Here is a 20,256-nt window from a genome sequence, read left to right as displayed (position 1 = left end):
TGTACTTCCTTCGCCAGCTGAGGAAGTTCAATCTGCTACAGGAGCTGCTGAAACAGTCATACTCCGCCATCATTGAATCCATCCTCTGCACTTCAGTAACTGTCTGGTTCAGACAAATCTGACCTCAGAAGACTATGGAGGGTAGTCCAGACTGCTGAGCGAATCACTGGTACAACCCTCCCCACTCTCCAAGAACTGTACTCATCCAGAGTGAGCAAAAGGGCTGGTAAAATCACTCTGGACCCCTCACACCAGCACACTCCCTCTTTAAACTGTTACCGTCTGGTCGACGCTACAGAGTTCTGAACACCAGAACGACCAGGCACAGGAACAGTTTCTTCCCTCAGGCAATCCATCTCATGAACACTTGAACTCTTAACAATAAACATGAAACACACAACACTATCATACTTTAAAAAAAATTATTTAATGTATACTTATTACATTTCAAATTTGCACACACCATACCTGTACATACTAATTGTTTATTTTGTATATTGTGTTTGTGCTATTTTGCACATTGTCTATTTTGTATATTTGTACATTATTTTTTTATTATCCGTGTCCTGTCCTGTCGCTGTCATTCTGTCGCACTGTGGAGCTTCTTTCACCAAAACAAATTCCTTGTATGTGTAAACCCCAGGTTTCAAAAAACTTACCCCAGGGCAAGTTTTTTTGAACTATAATGTAGTTACTAATTATTCCATGGGGCTCTCTCCATCACAGGGTGAGTAAAATGGATTACTCCTCAAATATGTGTGGTCATATCACCAATTTTGTTTAAGGTTTCCAAGAAACAAGGGGTGGCTCAACTTCCCCACTGGCTCAAATCACCTGCTCTTCCTTACAATGCACAAAATTGGCTAGTGTGGGGTAGCAAAAATGTGTATTATATGATCCTGGATGGTATATAAAAGCATTATTTACTTAAATTAGGGAGGAAGAGAGAAAGGATTATGAAAAAGAAAAATAGGAGGAAGAATCGGAATAAATCTTGATTACACTACAGTCCACTAGGTGGTGTTATTCACACCGAATGCAAAAGAACGCAGGAGGGGTTTTTTTATACAAAAAGATTCTCCACAAGATGGTCTTGCAGCTCAACTGATGCTCATTAAAGCAAAAGGGCAAAATACCAAATTTTTAATTCAAATTCAACACAAATTGTTATGCTACAATTTAGAACAGGTGATCCATTATTCAGTCAGACATCCATGTTACTGTACATTGCTTAGAAATCAATCTCAGAATAATTTCAAGAATGGCCAGTCAACAGTATTTTAAATTCTCCAAACCATTTCACGCTAAATGCCTTTTTATCTGATAATTGGCCTTTGGTGCTCAGCGCTGACACATATCATTATTTTTTATAAACCGAGGCAAACAAAAGACATTAAAATTCAAAGCATAGAATTTATTTCTGTAGAAAACTATCACACGTCCATATGCACAAGTACAAAAAAAAGTGAACAAATACAACTAAACTTTGTTTGCATTGGCCTCAGGACTGAAGAAAATACTCTTTGGTACTTCTGTATGTGTTTCAGGGATTCATAAAACATATTTTGTAACAGATCTTTTGCTCTTAAAAGGTTGGTCTTTCAGTTTGATATGTTCCCTGTAACAATTACATTATTGTTTATGGAGTGTTCAGTGGTTTAAATGAAAGACTTAAATAACTTTTTAAAAAATAGAGGTCTGTTGGAGTTTAAGACAAGACAGAAAGTGCAAAAGAAACATGGAGTTAAAAATCAATCCTAAATAAATAACTAAATTAAATAGTTTGATTGGATCTCTGCATATTCATGGTGTTTACAGTCACAGCATGTGCTGCCCAGAAACCTCACAAGATTTCAATATTTGGGTAGAAGGGCACAACAATAGAAAAACTGCACAGACCGATGCATAGTCATTCACTCCTTGTACAGACACACATCCCATACTGACCAAAACTGACACCCTGACTCTAAAGAGAAAATAAAAGAAGAAAGGAAGTTATCATTCCATCTCGGACACTGCACAGGGCCGTCTGAATTCTTGACCTCGTTCATGTATCCATTTGTTCGATACTGGAGAAAAAGAGTAGAAAGAGAGAATAAAACAAGTGGGAAATTTTTGTTACAGATGTGGTTGGCCAAACATTTCCTTTTCCATACTCGCTTATTATTAAGAGAATAATACATAAATGTCATACTACAGACTCACCCCATTTGTTGCCTACTAATACTGGACAGGCAGCATGTCTTGTGCTGTAGTCTCCTTCTCCACTGGCAAAAAGGTTATACCAGAATACTGCTGTACCCTGAAACATTGCAACCAAAGAAGAGAGTGAATATTAAAATAAATGAACTAGTTTACAGATTATGAAAAATGATTAATTGTTAGTGGTGTTTCACCTTTTTAGGCCACACTGCTGCTCCAACATCTGGGAAGACTGTAGCACCCCCTGCTGACACGTCACTCATCTGTAACACATCAAAAGTAATAATAGTACAGTCACAGTGTATAATGCTATATTACTTTATATTTTATTGCAGGCATTTTAACAAGCATATTTAGTTGAAATCAGACATGTGATAGATCATGCTGAAGACCATAAAATGGTGAAAGTAAAGATTGACATATAGTGTGTGTGCATGTAAAAGACAGGTTACTCACATAAAAGAGCCAAGTGGCAATTCTATTTCCTGTTCCTAGTTCTTTAAAGGCATCTGGTTCATCTTTCTGTATTTATAATAATAAAAACAAAACGCAGTGTGACAAAATGAAATACATGCTTACACTACTGTTCAAAACTTTGGAGTCTGAAATATTTTACTCACTTTTACTCACTAAGGCTGCATTATATATTCAATCAAAAATACAGCAAAAACTGTAATATTGTGAAAGATTATTACAATTTAAAATAGCTATTTTCTATTTCTATTTCAAATGTAATTTATTCCCGTGACGGCAAAGCTGAATTTTCAGTAGCCATTTCTCTTCAGTGTCACATCTGACACGATCCTCCAGAAATCATTCTAATATGCTGATTTTGTGCTCAAGAAACATTTCTTATGATTATCAGTGTTAAAAACAGTTCTGTGGAAACGGTGATACATTTCCGGATACTTGGATGTAAAGAAAGTTAAAGATAACAGTATTTCTTATAACAGTAATCTTTCGTTACATTATAAATGTCTTTACTGTCACTTTTAATCAATTTAATGGGTCCTTGCTGAAAAAAAGCATTAATTTCATTAAAAAAAAATCTTACTGACCAGACTTTTGAATGGTAATGTATATAAACAATATAATAATGCTATGTTGATTTAAAGTGCTGATGTGTCTTTTTATCTGTGAAAGAAGGACAGGAACTTACTCTTCCAAAGTCAAAATGAGGCTCGTACTGACCACCAACTCCATAATTTGCCACCTTAGATGAAAAACATTGATTATGACAAACTTTTCAACAAAGCAATATTACAATGGTTGGATTCTTGTTACATGAATGTGCCCACAGACTAAAAGCATCTTACTGGCTGATCATGTGAAAGCCCCTCTTACCTGCAGCTCTTCTGCTGTGTCCATTTCCAGACCTGTTACATCCTCAATACGCTGGTTAATCTTTTCAATCGTAGAATGCGCATATCCAGGCAGCCAAGCACTAGAATGAGGAAAAGAGAGAGGAAGTTGAAAAAAAAGTGAAACAAATCAATACAAAAGCAATGAATATGCCGTTATATATATAATAAACAGACCACATGCCACAACATGCACATGCATGATTTTCAGACGTTTTCACATCATGTTTTTGGTGAAAAGATTTCTAATGTGGAATAAAATGATTTTATTTTATTTAGCTATGCTTGTGAAAATGGCTGATTGTGTAAATGGAAGTGAAACCATGAAGAATGGAAAAAGGGATTAAAAACAGAGAAGACAGCAGTCAGCAAAATGAGTTCACTCTCTCTTCACGCTGAATATCATAGTAAAGGAAATTAGCAACACTAAACTCTTTCAGGAGTATGAATGAGTGTGATTGTGTGTGTGTGTGTGTGTGTGTGTGTGTGTATGTGTGTGTGTGTGTGTGTGTGTGTGTGTGTGTGTGTGTGTGTGAGAGAGAGAGCGAGCGAGAGAGAGAGAGTGAGACCCCTCAGCTACTGCAAATCAACTAAAACATTAATCTTAACCATGTTTTCTCACATGAAACTGTTATTTTCCTCAAAGCTGTTGCTAACTGACACCTGCAACACTGATTTAATTAATGAATTAATTAATTACATTTCATACGCATTACTGTTCAAAAGTTTGGGGTCAGTGAGATTTTTTTTAAAGTTTTTCAACAGTCATATTGTGAAATATTATTCCAATTTAAAATACATGTTTTCTATTTTAAAATATTTTATAATGTAATTTATTCCTGTGATGCCAAGCTGAATTACTCTAGACTTCAGTGTCACATGATCGATCAGAAATCATTATAATATGCTGACTTGGTGATCAAGAATATATTTGAAACAGAAATCTTTTAATTATAAATGTATATTAAAATACATTATAAATGTATTTACTGTCACTTTTGATTAATTTAATGTGTCCTTGCTGAATAAACATACTTTTTTTCCCAAAAGACTCTTACTAACCCAATCTTTTTAACTGTAATATTATTTTAATATATTCTTAATATATTCTTTATTTTAATATATTTAAAATGTTAATAATATATTATTAATATTTATTTGAACAGATAATAAAAACTTCCTCTACAGAGCGTTAATGGTCTTAAACTTCCTTCGAGTATTCCAGTGACTCCACCCAGTCTGCCCATGCTGAGACGTGTGTTCTCAAACACTCATAATAGCTAGGATTAGTTAAACCACTCTGGTGTGGGTGGAAATGTGAGTGAGACAACAGAACTATGTATAGCTCTATTAAAAAAAAAATATTTTAGTTCACTGACTCAAACAGCTTGTCATGCAGAAAATCAAGGTACTGTGCTGTATGTGTGCGTGCACAATTATTTATTTAACGATTCCAAATATTTCAGATAGTCAAAATATTAAGGGGACTGTAGTAGAAAGACTCCAACATCTGTTGCCTGTGAAAGTGGGTCAACAAACCTTCTGCGGCTAATTTACAGCAAACTGAAGGTTGGATTTCTTGTCCCCAGTATCAGAACACACTGTGAATCTACATTTCAAAGGGGGCTCTCTAGAAATGATGATCAGATGATGATGATTTTGGATAGGATGTTTTGACCTTTGACCCCTTACCTCTTGGAGACTCTGTAATGGGCAGTGGTCAGTTTTCCCGTATTGGGATCGTGCACAGTGGCTCGCTTTAGCTATTCACCATTACACAAAGCAAAGAGGAGAGAGAGAGAGAGAAAAGGTTGGAAGAGGAGCAAGAACATACAAAAACATGGACAAAGAAAGTGCAAATAAAAAGAATGAAGACAAGAGAAAAGGAGAGAGAAAGAGAAAGAGAGAGGTCACTTTAGTGTCATTTTCTGAACTGAAGCCATGTAAAGAACAGGGACAGAACTGTACACCAGCAGTGATGCAAAAGTTAAAAATAAGTTTGATCCCTCAAGTCAAAGTTATTAGCATAAATTAATATATGAATTACTCATTTCAAATCACTCTGTCCCAGTCCAAGCCCTCCACACAGACCACATGATGACTACTTCAAGAAAAAGTAACAAAGTAGAGCATTTCTTACTCTTTCTTTCTTTTATCCAGCACCATATGACAAAAAGACAGCAAAACAGGGTGTACAACTCCTCAGCATGAAAGCAATATCTAGTGATTGTTAGTTAAAATCACAGCTAGTTCCTGTCAATATGATAAGAAATTTTAGATTCTAGATTTCAGTATGCTATTAAACAATACTTTTAAAATAAAATATAATTTTAAATATTTGTAATTTTAAATTTTTTTTAGTTATCTAATGCAAATTTTAATAGCAATTAATTGAACAATTTTGATTTAGGATTTACTATGTTTTGCATTGTTTCTGCTAAGGAGTTCTCAGATTCTACGGGTCGGATAGGGTATGGCGGTTCGTTTTGTTGCCGGCGTTCTAGACTAGCACACTGATTGCCTTACCTCTTACTGATTCTGTAAGGGGCCGTCTCAAGCACGCCCGTGATGGGATTGGATATAGTAGCCCTACGGAGCTGAGGAGCCAGATAAGAATTACACACAGGCTCCTGCACACCACCTCCAACCCTCAATCATATTCACAAAAAAACTAAACCCTAAAAAGGATTTTACCCTGTTGTGGTTCACATATATAAGACACTGTCTGGAAAATGTATAATCAAACGTATAATAAAATATATATTAATAATTTATTGAAAATGTCATTATTTGTAGTTAAACTTTTTATTTAAAAAGAGGTGGTCTGCAAACCACAGCATAACTTCAGAAAGCACAACTCACTCTGGGTTTTGCCAACTCCTTCACTGTCTTGATCTCACTGGCAGAGATGATGTCATGATAACGGACAATACGTGGACGGTCCCATTCATCTTCCTGCTTCACCGGAGCCAAAAGCAACTGCGGGTTACGGTTGTTGTTAAAGTAACGGCAAAACAGTCGGCTCTGTCTGCGGGGTGTCTGCAAAATAAGCAAGCAAAAGAATTTGAGAGGAAATGTAAAACATGTACAAAAAATAAATGAAATAAATGTTTAAAATTTTCTGTTCACCAGTTTGATTCCCTCTCCTCGGCACAGCATTTCATATTTCTTCCTCTCTGGCAGAGGGTCTTTGGAGCGTTTCCTCTGAGCGTCACGTTTGTCCAGCACTTTCTTTTCCTGTTCCTTCTTCTCGGCCTCTGCCTTTCGCTGCTTCTCCAGCTGGAACTCAAAGTACTTTAGGTTCCCATTGGCCCTCTGGTGATTCGGGTCTGAGATTCACACACACACACACAGACACAAGTTAGGAAAAACATTTTTTAGTGGCATCAGTCATCATTTCCATGTTGTGTAAGTTCATTGTTTCTACCATTGTCCTTACTAACCCATATATGTCATTCCAATCATTCATTCATTATAATTAAAGTTCCTTTAAGGCAAGTTATTTCACTCAACTGTCATCAACACCACAGGCAAGGTTATTTTCTATATAGGTAAAGACACAAGTCCTATCTACTCAAAATAAACTAAAAGTCAAAAAGATATATACTAAAATTCTGTCTGTTCCGTAGAAGCCAATAATTATTAAACAAAAAATAAACATTAAAAAATAAAACTCATTTTAAATTAGTTTAAAATGCTACATTTTAAATGCTATAGACATCACAGGATTACAATAATGTATAATATGAAACATTAATATTCATTTTAAGATTTAAAAATCATTTTCGTTAAATAAATATGAAACAAAAAATAAAATATAAATATTAGATGAAAAACTTAAACTAAAAAAAGGAAAATAAGAAATGCTCCTTGCAACTAACTGAAATAAAGACGTTTAAGTACAAAAATTACTCAAATGAAAACGGAAATAAAAATTAATTTAAAAAACTAACTAAAAAATTTAAATAAATCATAAAATTATTAAAACTAAAATCTTTAAAAAAATCAAAAGATATCAAATAAAAACTATAGTATAAAATCTTTTTTTTATTATTTTTAAAATTTTAATTCATTTTATGTATAAGTATATAAATTAAGTATATAAATAATATTAAAAGTACAAATGTTATTAAATGATTAGTTATATTTTTTACCCAGTTTCAGCATCCTCTTGGTGAGCTCCAGGGCACGCTCTAGTTCCCCCTGCTGGTAGATGGCATAATTGAGGTAGTCCATGACTGTGACCTTTTCTATGGTGGATTCCTCGCCTTCATCCAGCTGTGTGAGGGCCTGAGCCATCCAGAGCTCTGTGTGATAATAATCTGCCTCAGAGTAAGCAATCTTCCCCAGTTCAAAGCAGTCCGCCACTGTCATCCGGCTCTTGTGCACAACACCTGCGGTCACACCAGTAAAAAGACACAAAAACAAATGGTCATATTAAATGTCATATTTACTTGCACCGTTCTAGGTATCATGAAACTAATATGATTATGATGTTTTTTTTTTAGATATCTATTTTGCTGCTGTCCCATACTTTCTTTACTTTACTTTTAGTCATTTAGCAGACGCTTTTATCCAAAGCGACTTACAAATAAGAAAAAGTAACTAAAACTAAAAGTTAACACTCTGCAAATACTCTATACACACACATTTAAGAAAATACAGAAATTAAATAAAATTGACAAATGCATACAACAACATTTCAATAGTAAACATAAAAAGGGAAAAAAATAAAAATAAAAATAAAAAGCGATACTTATATCCTTTGCCGGTGTCCCAGCCCGGTGGAGTCGCACGGTAGAGTCGATGGTCTTTACACTCTTTGGTCATCATACTAAGAGGGCTTCATACGAGGGTTGCAGCGGTATAATAACCTTTTATATACCTATCTAACAAATCACTACTAGAATTCAGCTGAACCCACTTTCCTATTTATCACTAAAAATGGCCAAGCAAGTGCACACACTGACAAGATACGTGATACAGTATGAGACCAAACGCGATTTCAGCAACTCTCAACACAGAGGACAACCTCTGACAACCATAACCATAGGACAACCATTACGCTACAACAAGGGTTAGTTTCCTAAATAACCAACTGTGGAGACATATTTGAAACACACATTACTTTCAGGTGAGGTGTTAACAAGACGGATCATAACTGGTGTTTTCATTTATTTTTTATAATGGCACTGGTTTTATCAGTCTATCTTATGGGAACCTGACAAAGAATCTTCAAAGAAATATGCAACTTATCACAGACAGCATGATGCTTCTCATAGGGTTCATGGAGACCGTGGTAACGCAATGTACTCGATGAAGATATGCAAAGTCTGGAATGCAAAAACACACAGACATGTACAATTGCTCACCAGGCAAGTCTCCATTAGAGATGGTGTTGGCAGACAGCTGGTATGTGTCCTGTAATCTAAGCAAAGCTTTAGCTGCTCCTGTCTGGTCCTCGTCTGTTGGGAAAAACTGTCTCTGCATGGTTAGATTAGAGATAAACCCTACAAAAGAGAACAAACAGAGAAGAGAGGCTTGAATTTGAGGATTACAAGATTACAACAGATTAAGAGGTTTATAACACATACAGAGACATTTAAGCAAATAATGCAATTACTATTAACAGTGGGCTGTATGACTAAAATCATATAACACTGTAACAGTACACTACCATTCAAAATTTTGGGGTCAGTAAGATTTTTTTGGCAGAAATTCAGGACATTAGAATTGATCAAAAGAGACAGTAAAGACATTTATAATGTTATAAAACATTTCTATTTCAAATAAATGCTGTTCTTTTTACGTTTCTGTTGATCAAATAATCTTAATTAAATCTTAATTAAAAACTAATAATTGTTTCCACAAAAATATTAAGCAGCACAACTGTTTTCAACAATGATACGATTTTTTTCTGAAGCTCTGAATCAGCATATTAAAATGAAATATCAATCATTATCACTTTATAATCAATTACATCAATTATTAAAAATCTGAACAATGTCAATGAAGACTGGAGTAACTAGTAAGACTTTTCCATCACTATTTTAATTTGCAATAATATTGCACAATATTACTGTTTTCCTTGTACTTCTAGCAAAACATTAAACAAAAATCGTACCTACTACAAACATTTAAAGGGTAGTGGATATCATAGAACGTTGTTATTTCTGCTCAAATTCAACCTGAATTGTTATAGATATTTCCTAGTCATGTGGAAAGGGACAATTGATGGATACAAAACAAATGATATTCTTTAGCAAATGAACAATAAGTCAGACATCAGTACATATAAATGTACTATACATATAAATAACTATATAAATATATGTTATATATAAATAAATATCTTTTTAAAGAGATGTATGTGTCATTCTGCCCATAATTACTATGTCAGACTTTGAATGCCACTAACCGTTGGTGGTGTCTCTCTGCACCAGGCTCTCCAGATCACCCCACTCACTGTTGAGTCTTTTCACCAGCTTGAAGGCATTGACCGGGTGCCCCAGGAATCCCTCGGGGTCCTGCGTGGCTGTGTTTGTCAGTGAGTCCAGTTTGTCTGCCCATCTGATGCAGGAAAAGAAGCAGAATATTCACCTGCTGTTTAGTTATTTGTGAAGCAAAGGACAATCTCGACTCCCCAAGCAGGCAGACGTGTTGAACATGTGTGTTTACTCACTCTTTGACCTGCTTTAGTCTGTTCTCCTCCTGTCTGATGTATTCTTTCAGTGATATCACCAGGTCCTTCTCTGTGTACAGTAGGTCTGTCATCTGACCTACAAGTCAAAAAGTGAAACATCACAATTCTGAAACACCTCAGACTTCCTCTAATCTACTAAACACAGGTTGTCAGAAGACTAAATACTGTACAAAGCTTCAATGACAAATTTAACCCTGTCAGATGTTAACACAATTTTTCAGAAATTTGCTTAATATATCTTGCAAAAAAAACAATAGCTGCTACTTTTTTAGTCGCAAGCACTTCCTGCAAGTGTCATATGTTTGGCAGGATGTATAGCCTAAGGAATGGATACAGAATAAAACAATGGAAGATCAACTCACCTATAGAAGTGAAGAAGTCATTGTGGGCATACAGAGAATGGAAGAGGAAACTCAATAGGAACCAACACAAACCCATCCTGAAAGAAACAGAGACGGTCATACATCGAACACAATGCAATGCACGACATCTTCCTAATGATGTCCTATGGATTTATTTTTTCTGCCTTTTGAGGTGTTAACACAATCAGATACTACAGCCAGCTCTCACAGCAAGGAAAATGCATTACTAAACTAACTAACACACTGAAAATACACTGAAAAATGTGGTTTTGGTTGCAATAACCCCCAGGGCACACCCGTTTGGATACACATGGCCACAGAGTGGTCACTTCTGGATCAGAATTTTGGCACAAAGGTGGAATCCAGAGGGCAAACAAAGAGCATCACGCCAGGCCTATGGGAATACCACTTTTGTGTGCTTAAGCCAATGCCAGCGTGTATAAACAACATGTCACGTGTGTTTGTTGAAATGGACAACTATGGCAACCAGGGGGAAGCCCCGGGGCAAAGAGAAAGCCTCATTAGACAAATATACTGACAAATTTACTGATACACACTGAGAGATCCACACAAAGCTGTTACACACACACACACACACAATAATAAGCATCCCTTGTATTATTAGTTACAACTGTTGCATCTTAAATGCATATCTGAGTTTAATATTTTACAGATGTGACATGGTATGCGAAAAGCATCTGACACATGAGATATGCAAAAGGAATGCCCTTAAGGGCCAAAAATAAAAAAACTCACTGTGCTTGCTCATGTGCTCCGCAGGAGGAACCTGTCTGAACGAGCATGCATCTTGTGTGAACTACTCTTAATGCCACATGACAGAATAAGATGAATGGTATAAGGTCATCATGAAGGATACAACATAACACGTGAATTTTGCATGAAAATGCATGCCTCAACTTAGAGAACTGGCTTTGTCATAAAGATCTAAATAGAAATTGAAATCTTCAATAAAAAAAATTGACTTTCACAGCTAACATCTAGCATTAGAACATCCTCAACTTTCTTTACTCTTCAAAGACATCAAGAGAAATGGTGCCAGAACTAATTCCCAGAAAAATGTCCTCTAAACCTACATAAACCTAAATCTAAAAAAGAAACCTAATCTAAAGATAAACCTTAATTTTTTGAGAATATTGTTGATAATTTATTCATTTTTCCCCTAGCCTAACGTGTCCCCTAATATCACTTTCTATGCCACTAGCACTATCCTGCTAATTATATGTAGCCTAATATCATTTTAACCAAAAGCCAGGTTATAACAACACCACAAATGTCAGTATTAGCAATGTGTTTGATGAATTATCATAATCAATATCATCATATTCAACTGAGCTGACACTATCTGTCAGTCCTCAAGCAATGGCTAACTTTTTCATTCCCATCCTTTTAGACTCCCTGTTACAGTTTTGCCCATATTTGTCTAGTATCCACTTATAGAAATATTTACTTAGGTTACAGCAGTGGTATATTAATTTCTTATAAATTACATACAGCAGTTGAAAAGGTACTGCATAATTAGAGGAAAGACCCTAGTGGAGTGCGTGCGTGAGCTCGTGAGGGTCCAGCATGGAAGCCGACCGCAGTTCATTGGGTGCAGAGCCACGGAACTGCCACGTCTTCGCCCCGCCCCCCTCCAAAACTCGAGATGACTTAACCGTGATGTACACTCCTCTAGAAGTTCACAGGTAACAGATGCCAAAGGAAACGGAAATCTGTGCTGCAGGACTAATGAGACTCTATCGTTTTTATTCAACGGGGAATACTCTACTGAGTCTACTCACTGCAGCAGTGTGTCAATGGAACACGCGCTACGAGTTCCGCGTGCTCGACGCACAGAAACAGTGTGACAACATTTTTGCAACCTTAGGCTATTTCTCAAAATATAATTCTGCAAATAATATAGCCTAGAGTTTGTTTGCCTTATCCAAATTCGCTGTAGACCACATACATAGTCTTCATAACAACAAAAATAAAAAGTTGAAAAGTTTTATCATAGGTTATATGAAAAATTAGACCCGAAGTCTGACACCTAGCACCTAGTAATGAGTTTGAAACTTAGTTTTCCGAAAGACTGAGTCATTGAACACTGATTTATCACTGTGGCTATATTATTGTGTACACTGAAGACTGAGTGCAAGATAAACTCGTGCACGTGCACCTCTTTTTCTCAACCAAAAGAGTTTTTCAATATCTTTTTGTTTTTATGATGTATAACATTACAATTGCTCTACCGATAGATAAAAATAAAAAAAGTAATTACAATAATAAATATGTTAACAATTAACTAAAATAAAACAAACTAAACTTCCTGAGAGAGTTTGGAAAGTACCTTTCAGGCCGTCACCGCGCAGAGAATCAGTAAATCGATCCAGAAGCGGCTCTCTAGTGATGCTGATGAGGAGCTCAGCATGGATGGAGAACTCTTCTGTGTTTACGATGCTTCTGGTGTGCAGCTGGGCTTTATCCGAGAGGCTGTACCGCTCTTCTCCTCACCATCTGGCGGAGGGGATTCCGCTGCGCTACGTGCAGAGTCTCACACACTCTCCCAAACTCATGGAACCAGGTGGAATTTCGAACTGCGCGTGCGCATAGTACAGTTCCTACATCGCGTTCCAATGGGCTCATCCTTATGATGTGGTACTTGATACAGCTGTGGGTGTGAATTTGTTCTACAGAGTTTGCATACATATTTAGCAGTTTATACTCACATTGTATAATAAAAACATCCAACATACAGTTTTAATTTTTGTATAATCCATTAAGCATCCTTCATTAAAGAAAAAAGTGCACCCAAAAACAATATTATGCACAGAAAATTCATATTGTGGATTGCTTACATTACTTGTGAATTATTGTGATTTTATCTCTCATTCTGACTTCACCCATTCACTGCAGAGGATCAAGTAAGCATGTGATGTAATGCTTTCTCCAAATCTGTACTGTTGAAGAAATAAACTCATCTACATCTTGGATTTTGGTGAGTACATTTTCAGAAAATTGTAATTTTTGGGCAAAGTATTCCTTAAAAACCATGCCATTATGTGTCAATCAAGGTTGAACTGAACTCATGTTATCTTGTGTATTTCATAGCTTACTATTGCATAATGAATATGCACTGAAAAGGGAAGTCTCTGTTTTTTTTTTTGTTGTAGTTTTTTTACTTCCTGATGGATTTTTTTTTCTTTTTTCTGTGCAAAAAAGAAGTGTAAGTTTCTTTCTCTCTTTCTCCTCTAATACTCTGCACTCTAACACTCAAAAGTTTCTGTTGCTTCCTCTCATTTTGATTTATAATAACTTTCTGAGACTTTTGGGGTTGAAATAAAGTGGCAGTTGATATCTTTGAAGTTACTCCTGCTGGTTTCAACTCTGAATGCAACCTTTGCTTTCTAAATTAAAACTGAGCTATTAAAGGGGCAAACGTTTGTCACATAGCCTCAAGAATGTTTGTATGTTTGCGAAACCGTAGCACAATAGAGACACAATGGGACGCAATTGTGTTATAAAGACAGTTTATTGTACTCTGTGTATAACTGACGTAAAATTATTGAGCATTTCAAAATAATTTAAAGAAAATATTCAGTATTATTTGAAATGCTTATTTACAAAATAAAATTAACATGTTTTAGCACAATCCTTTGAGAGTTGTCTTCAGTTTTTTTATTAGTATTATTTAAAATCAAATATGATTTCTTGTAATACTCCTGTTATTGCAACGCTATCCAAACATCTGACAATACTACTAAAATTAATTTGGCACATTCCCGTAAGACTGATTCCAAACTTTTTCTTCATCCCAGTCCTCAGAGTAAATGATTAAGGGCAGAAAAAGGTCAAACACTGCAGTCTGCAGCTGTGTTTGCTCTGTGCCGTTTGTATTTACAAACTTGTTTTTTTTTACTGACTTTATTGCCTTTTTTGGTCAATAGATCTCTCTCCTATATTGGAAGAATCTAAAAAACAAAACATTTATATTATTACAAACTAAACCTAAACTAGACACAAATATATTTTTTCACATTTAATCCCTCAGGCCACCACGTCCTAAAATAAAAATAAAAAGCAAAGATAAAAAAAAAATGTAATTACCATTCACTGGTTTGTACCTGTTTAAACAGTAAAATCACATCAAAACAATTACTTTTCTGATTTCCCCCTCCTCATCCTATACCTGAATGTTCATCGTGTTAGTTTTGAGCACATATGAAATATTAGCATGATATTTGTCTTTCTTTGGCTTATGATGTATTAACTAATATTCCCTAATACATTCTATTTTTCTTTTTTTGTGGATAAGGCCATCCACAAACTTCCATTTGTGTTAGATTAATGAATGTTTTTCTTCAGTCTGTCAAATTCTTATTATTAACCAAGATACACAACCAACTAACTATATAAGTCTGTGAAGAGGATTCCTTCATGTCATTGTATTTTCCTTCAGTATTTCTCAGAGACAGATGTCATCCAGTGAGGTGAGCCGTCGACCAAACAGCAGTTCCTCGTAGTCAGAGAGTTGCCGAAGAAACCCAGCATTCGGGGCAGCGCAAGCTCGTCTTTCCTTCAGCCAACGAAAAGCATGTAGCAAAGACCAATGGCGATGCTCCATCAGGAATCCCAATGTCAGCACCGAGCTACGACTGCGTCCAAGGCTGCAGTGCACCAACACCCGGCCGCCTGGTACCCCCGGTGCCCCCCGCAAAGCCTCAGCAATGAACCGAGAAGCTTCTGGAAGGGCCTGCCGAAGATCCTGCTGTGCGTCATCACTAAGCCGTAGCCGAAGATAACGTAAAACACTAGGGAAGGCATCCGATATTTCAGCTGTGGCATTGACCACATGTGTGATGTGGAGGTTTTTGATGATACGGTAGTCATGTGCCTGCGAGGCAGAGCCCTGGTACAGCGCCCCCTCCAGGATTTCAGAGGGATATATGGTGAGGGAGCGACGCTCTGACTCCAGTAGGACCATGCGAGGGGTGCACAGAAAGGGATAGAGAGAGTGAAAAGCAGAATAGCCCCCCTGGAGGATTACAGGGTCCATTCCCAAAGCACTCAGCTGGAAGAAGCAGTGCTGGAGAGTAGGAGAATCAGCGCGTGCCTCCTGACTGCCAACTAGAGCACAAAGCCACATATATCCATATTTATACATTATTATGTTAATATACTTTTCATAATATTTGTACTTTATTGTATTTTTAGTACATTATTTTTTTATATTATACATTATTTTAATATATTATTTTCATTGTTTTACACAGTTATTGTTATCATTATTTTTAAAGTCTAATAAAACTGCCCAATTAACATATTAATAATAGGTAAATAATACATTTTATAAATCATAAGGTTATGTTATATATTTTTCAATTAATACAACAGTATTATTTATAAATATAATTTATAATATTTAAAAAATAACCATAACTTGTACTTTAATTTATTATTATTATTACTGACTGATAGTTGACATGCTCGCAAAGTTACTTTTAGTTAGTAAAATGTCTATCAAGTGCACTATCAGAACAAAGTGTTACCTATTAAGCTTGTCATTTATTCAACATAATATAACTGTATTTATAAATAATACTTTTTTATATTAATTTATCAAGGTATAATGTCACATAATCTATATAACACATTTAAAATAATAACAATAATAATATAGCTTAATAAAACATTTTAATAAATTATGAGGTTATGTTATACTTTAAGCATTTATCAGTTAATATTAAGGTTTTATTATGAATATAATGTATTCTTTTAAATACATTCTTCTTGTAACCTCTTAAATAATAACAATAACTTTTTTATATTATTATTCAACTTATATAAAGTATATACATTAATAATACATTTATGTTAATTTATAAATGTATAACATCATTTATCAAATGTATTATTTATTACATTATTGTTATTAATCATTTTAATTAGTTATTTATTATTTAATTAGTAATCATATTTAATTAGTTTTTATTTTATTTCTATTATAAAAATGTTATACCTGGACTTTGGCCTTCTTCAGCATATAGCAGTATTATAGAAAACTCCTGCAGCTGAACACAGCTTATCAAACAGCCCAGTTCTGGATGCATCACCGTCACACTGGCACGGGCTGTGACCAGGTGACTCTGCTTATATCTGCACGTGTATACACACACACACACACAAGTTAGTTACCATTAAACTTAAAAGCCAGAACCATTCATGATCCTTTCACTGAATGTACATATCTATATATGTATATGCATGTATTTATGTGTATAACTGTTACCTCTCTGCAGAGCGGCAGTCCAATATCAGTATATAATAGGGATCATGCAGTGAAGGTTGGCCTGCTTCAGCATTCAGGAGGTTGTATACCTGCTGTGGGGTCACATAACCTCTCTCTATATTTGCTTTTTCTGGAAGTGCAGGAATCAGAAGCTCTTTCACACAAAAAACACAAGGAAACACACGCACAAAATTATTTTAACATTTATAACAGACAGTTTCTACAGCCAATCAATGTACAATTAAAAACTTTTAAAATAAAAACTTATTTTTATTTACAATATATTATATGAGCCCATGTTTGATATTTCAACCAGACTTTTATTAAAAATTGTATCTCACTGATATACACACAAGCAGTGATTAATTATGCAGCTTCTTTATTCATTATTACCTTCAGTGTAGTTCTGAGACGATTCAATGATGTTAATTTGAGAGAGTTTGACTGATCCATTCATCTCCCTACAGGGGGCGCTGTTCTGAACCTGCAGAGAGGCCCTTGAGCCAGTGGAGCGAACCAAACTACATTTTTCAGCTCTGTGAGGAGAGGGAGAAGGGGGGAGGGGAGAAAATTCTAACAATTCATGTGTAAACACTCTATATTCTAGCTAATGTAACCAGCAGTTACACACAGGTCAGAGAACAAGTGATGCACTTTAGTGGCACATCAGGTGAAGTATTTACATTTATTTTGAGATATTTTCACAATTCTTTGTCAGTGTCTGCTTTGTTACTTTGTGAACAAATAATACTATCAGAAAGACAATAATAAAAATATTATCAGATGTACTCACCTGGACACCACAATGCCCATGGTTTTGGATGGGAGTCATTCGGGACCGAAGCTCTCTCTCTCTCTCTCTCTCTCTCTTCTATGGGCCAAGAGGTAAGAGAGAGAATGCAACCATCCTGATACACTCAAACCAACACCATGCAAAATACACACTGCCTACAGCATTCCTCTGCTCCAATACATCCAAAATCTACCAAAAAGAACTGGAATGAATGTAGAATTTTACATCCTTGTGGTTGTTAAATCGCTCTCTGCATGTCACTGTGTAAAAAACAACTGCTTTTAGTTTTTTTCCCTTCCATTCTACTCTTTCCCTCCCTCTTTGTCAGGTCCTTATTTTAGAGGGTTGCCGGGGTAATGCGGGACGGTGAAGTGCTCTACATGAGCAGGGGGTGAGCTGGCCATGACAGGTCAGAGTGTCACACGCAGACACTTCTGAATGAAAGTCAAATAACAAAATGCATATATATATTTGAATATAATACAAATAGTTTATTTATCATGTACCCTAATCAAACCAAACCTGTATGCTGTTATTTTTTTCTAAGGAAAATATTCTTTAATACACCTCCAGAATACACTATTGGAATAATTATGATTTTTTTTTATGTTTTTAAAGAAGTTTTGATCCCCAAGGCTTCATTTGTTTGATCAAAAATTTTGTGAAACAGTAAAATTGTCAAAATTTGTAAAATTTGATAATAATTTGTTTTCTATTTTCATATATTTTAAAATGTAATAAAAAGGTCAAATGTAATTACCGTGATGGCAAAGCTGAATGTTCAGCAGCCATTACTTCATAATTCATACTCACATGATCCTTCAGTTAACCCTTTTAATTGATCAAACGTGTTAATAAAGACATTTAGAATGTCACCATTTCAATTAAATGCTGTTCTTCTGAACTTTCTATGCATCAAAGAATGTGTCACTGTTTTCACAAAAATATTAAGCAGCAGGAAACAGTTTCAACATTGATTATAATGAGCACCATCAGGGGCGTCATGCACTCATTATTTTTGAGGGGGCACGAGTTGGAGGGGGGGGGGGGGGGGGGGGGGGTTTGGGGGTTGCACAACTCGTGCCCCCCAACACAGTAGCCACAACAGCACTTATGTTTTAATTATTTTTTCCTTGTATTCCTTATATTATAACATTCCCAAACGCATTAACTATATCATGAAATCTCTTGATTCTCTCACCTTTATTGATTATGTTGATGATATATAGTGGGCGATGGTCAAAGTAACCTAATAATGGGTGTCATGACATAACATATTTTTAATACGACTGACATTATATTTAATGTGAATTTAACATTGAAAGTTAAATATGAATAAAAACAATGCAAGTTAGGCTAACGTTACTACATTTTCATTGCACAGAAAGAGAGCAAGTAACATTTACATGACAGTCACTGACGGTCTAGTTCAAGCACTCTCAAAAACTCCCATTAAAATCGCTGAAGCAGTTTACACTATGAAATTAATATCTTACAGATTCGTACACACATTTGCTCTGAGTTGTTTCTGACGAGAGAATTTGCCAGAAATTCAGTCAGCGAGCGAGTGAAGAAAACACCGGCATTTTAGCGATGACTCATTTGAACGCCTCTGATTGGTCATTGCATTCATAAGCTCAACAGCATCGTGTGTGATTGGTTATAATGCGCAGCGCTGTAAAAACGCGTCTGTCTCTGGCTCAGCGAACGCAGATTTGAATTTAGCAGATGAGGATATGACGCACTGAACTTTCCAATCACGCCGGTGTGATTGGATTAAATATAGAAAATATTAATCGGCTATATTTTGGAAGCTGTATTCAAAATCACTTGGCTCAAAAATCTGAATGGGCATGATGCCTCTGGTGCAGCACCATTATTAATATTCTATATTAATTTGAATCTGTTCTCATGTCAGATATGTACGTAGCTATGTATGTATGTATGTATACATGTATGTACCAAGAGCTTCTTAAAAACCACAATAAATTCCTTGTGTGTTTGCGCACACTTGATGAATAAAGATTCTGATTCTGAAAAAAATTCTTTACAATTCTTAATTCTAATGGGTAGTGTATATGCTTGCTAGAACACACACACACACACACACACACACACATACAGCCCAAATAGAACGAAAAAAGGGTGTTTTTCTAGAATATTTGGAATGACATAAGGGTGAGTAAATAATGACTTGGGGGGGGGAATGTCCTTTCATTTATTGACCCACCATCACTGTGCCATTCCACAGTACTATGATGTCACCATATCGGAATGTTCTTACTGATATTTGACCTGATTAATAAGGGCTGGGTTGCCATGGTGATATTGCATTGACTGTCTGTTCTACAATTCTCACCCACCTGTCATGGATATAATGTGCTTGTTTGTCCTCAGAACATTTCTCCATTTATTCTGTGGATCCAGCTGCTAGCCACAAAAATACTCTCATGTGTGCACACACATATTCAGACAGACATGTTTGTAATTAATCATGGACCTAATGAATGTTTTATTTACACTATGTTATAATGCATTCATTTGAT

The 20,256-nt window shown here is 35.6% G+C and overlaps 2 protein-coding genes across 3 annotated transcripts; both read right to left on the bottom strand.

Annotated features, from left to right (window-relative positions):
- Positions 1 to 1,126: 1,126 nt before the first annotated feature.
- LOC306850189 (prolyl 4-hydroxylase subunit alpha-1-like) lies at positions 1,127 to 13,210 on the bottom strand (the record flags this gene model as incomplete). 2 transcript variants are annotated; one of them, XM_079385682.1, is made up of 15 exons in its annotated part: positions 1,127 to 2,069; positions 2,206 to 2,302; positions 2,397 to 2,465; positions 2,659 to 2,724; positions 3,362 to 3,415; positions 3,547 to 3,646; positions 6,090 to 6,160; positions 6,426 to 6,602; positions 6,693 to 6,892; positions 7,718 to 7,957; positions 8,936 to 9,073; positions 9,982 to 10,133; positions 10,246 to 10,342; positions 10,629 to 10,705; positions 12,979 to 13,210. In XM_079385682.1, the coding sequence occupies 14 exons, from the start codon at positions 10,702 to 10,704 to the stop codon at positions 1,999 to 2,001; spliced, it is 1,608 nt and encodes a 535-aa protein (XP_079241808.1). In that variant the 3' UTR covers positions 1,127 to 1,998. The 2 variants fall into 2 exon arrangements, with proteins under 2 accessions (XP_079241808.1, XP_079241807.1); XM_079385681.1 differs by lacking the exon at positions 12,979 to 13,210 and having other exon boundaries at positions 1,128 to 2,069; positions 10,629 to 10,728.
- A 1,732-nt stretch (positions 13,211 to 14,942) lies between these two features.
- LOC306850443 (putative rhodanese domain-containing dual specificity protein phosphatase) lies at positions 14,943 to 17,730 on the bottom strand (the record flags this gene model as incomplete). Its single annotated transcript, XM_079386098.1, has 5 exons — positions 14,943 to 15,755; positions 16,648 to 16,784; positions 16,918 to 17,071; positions 17,311 to 17,453; positions 17,711 to 17,730. 5 exons carry the CDS (start codon positions 17,728 to 17,730, stop codon positions 15,094 to 15,096), a joined length of 1,116 nt encoding a protein of 371 aa, XP_079242224.1. The 3' UTR covers positions 14,943 to 15,093.
- Between the last annotated feature and the right edge of the window lie 2,526 nt (positions 17,731 to 20,256).

This window comes from Barbus barbus, assembly GCF_936440315.1.
Source record: "Barbus barbus genome assembly, chromosome: 30".
Lineage (NCBI taxonomy): Eukaryota > Metazoa > Chordata > Actinopteri > Cypriniformes > Cyprinidae > Barbus > Barbus barbus.
The sequence above is the reverse complement of the archived record's forward strand: the minus strand, read 5'-3'. Positions and strand labels throughout refer to the sequence as shown.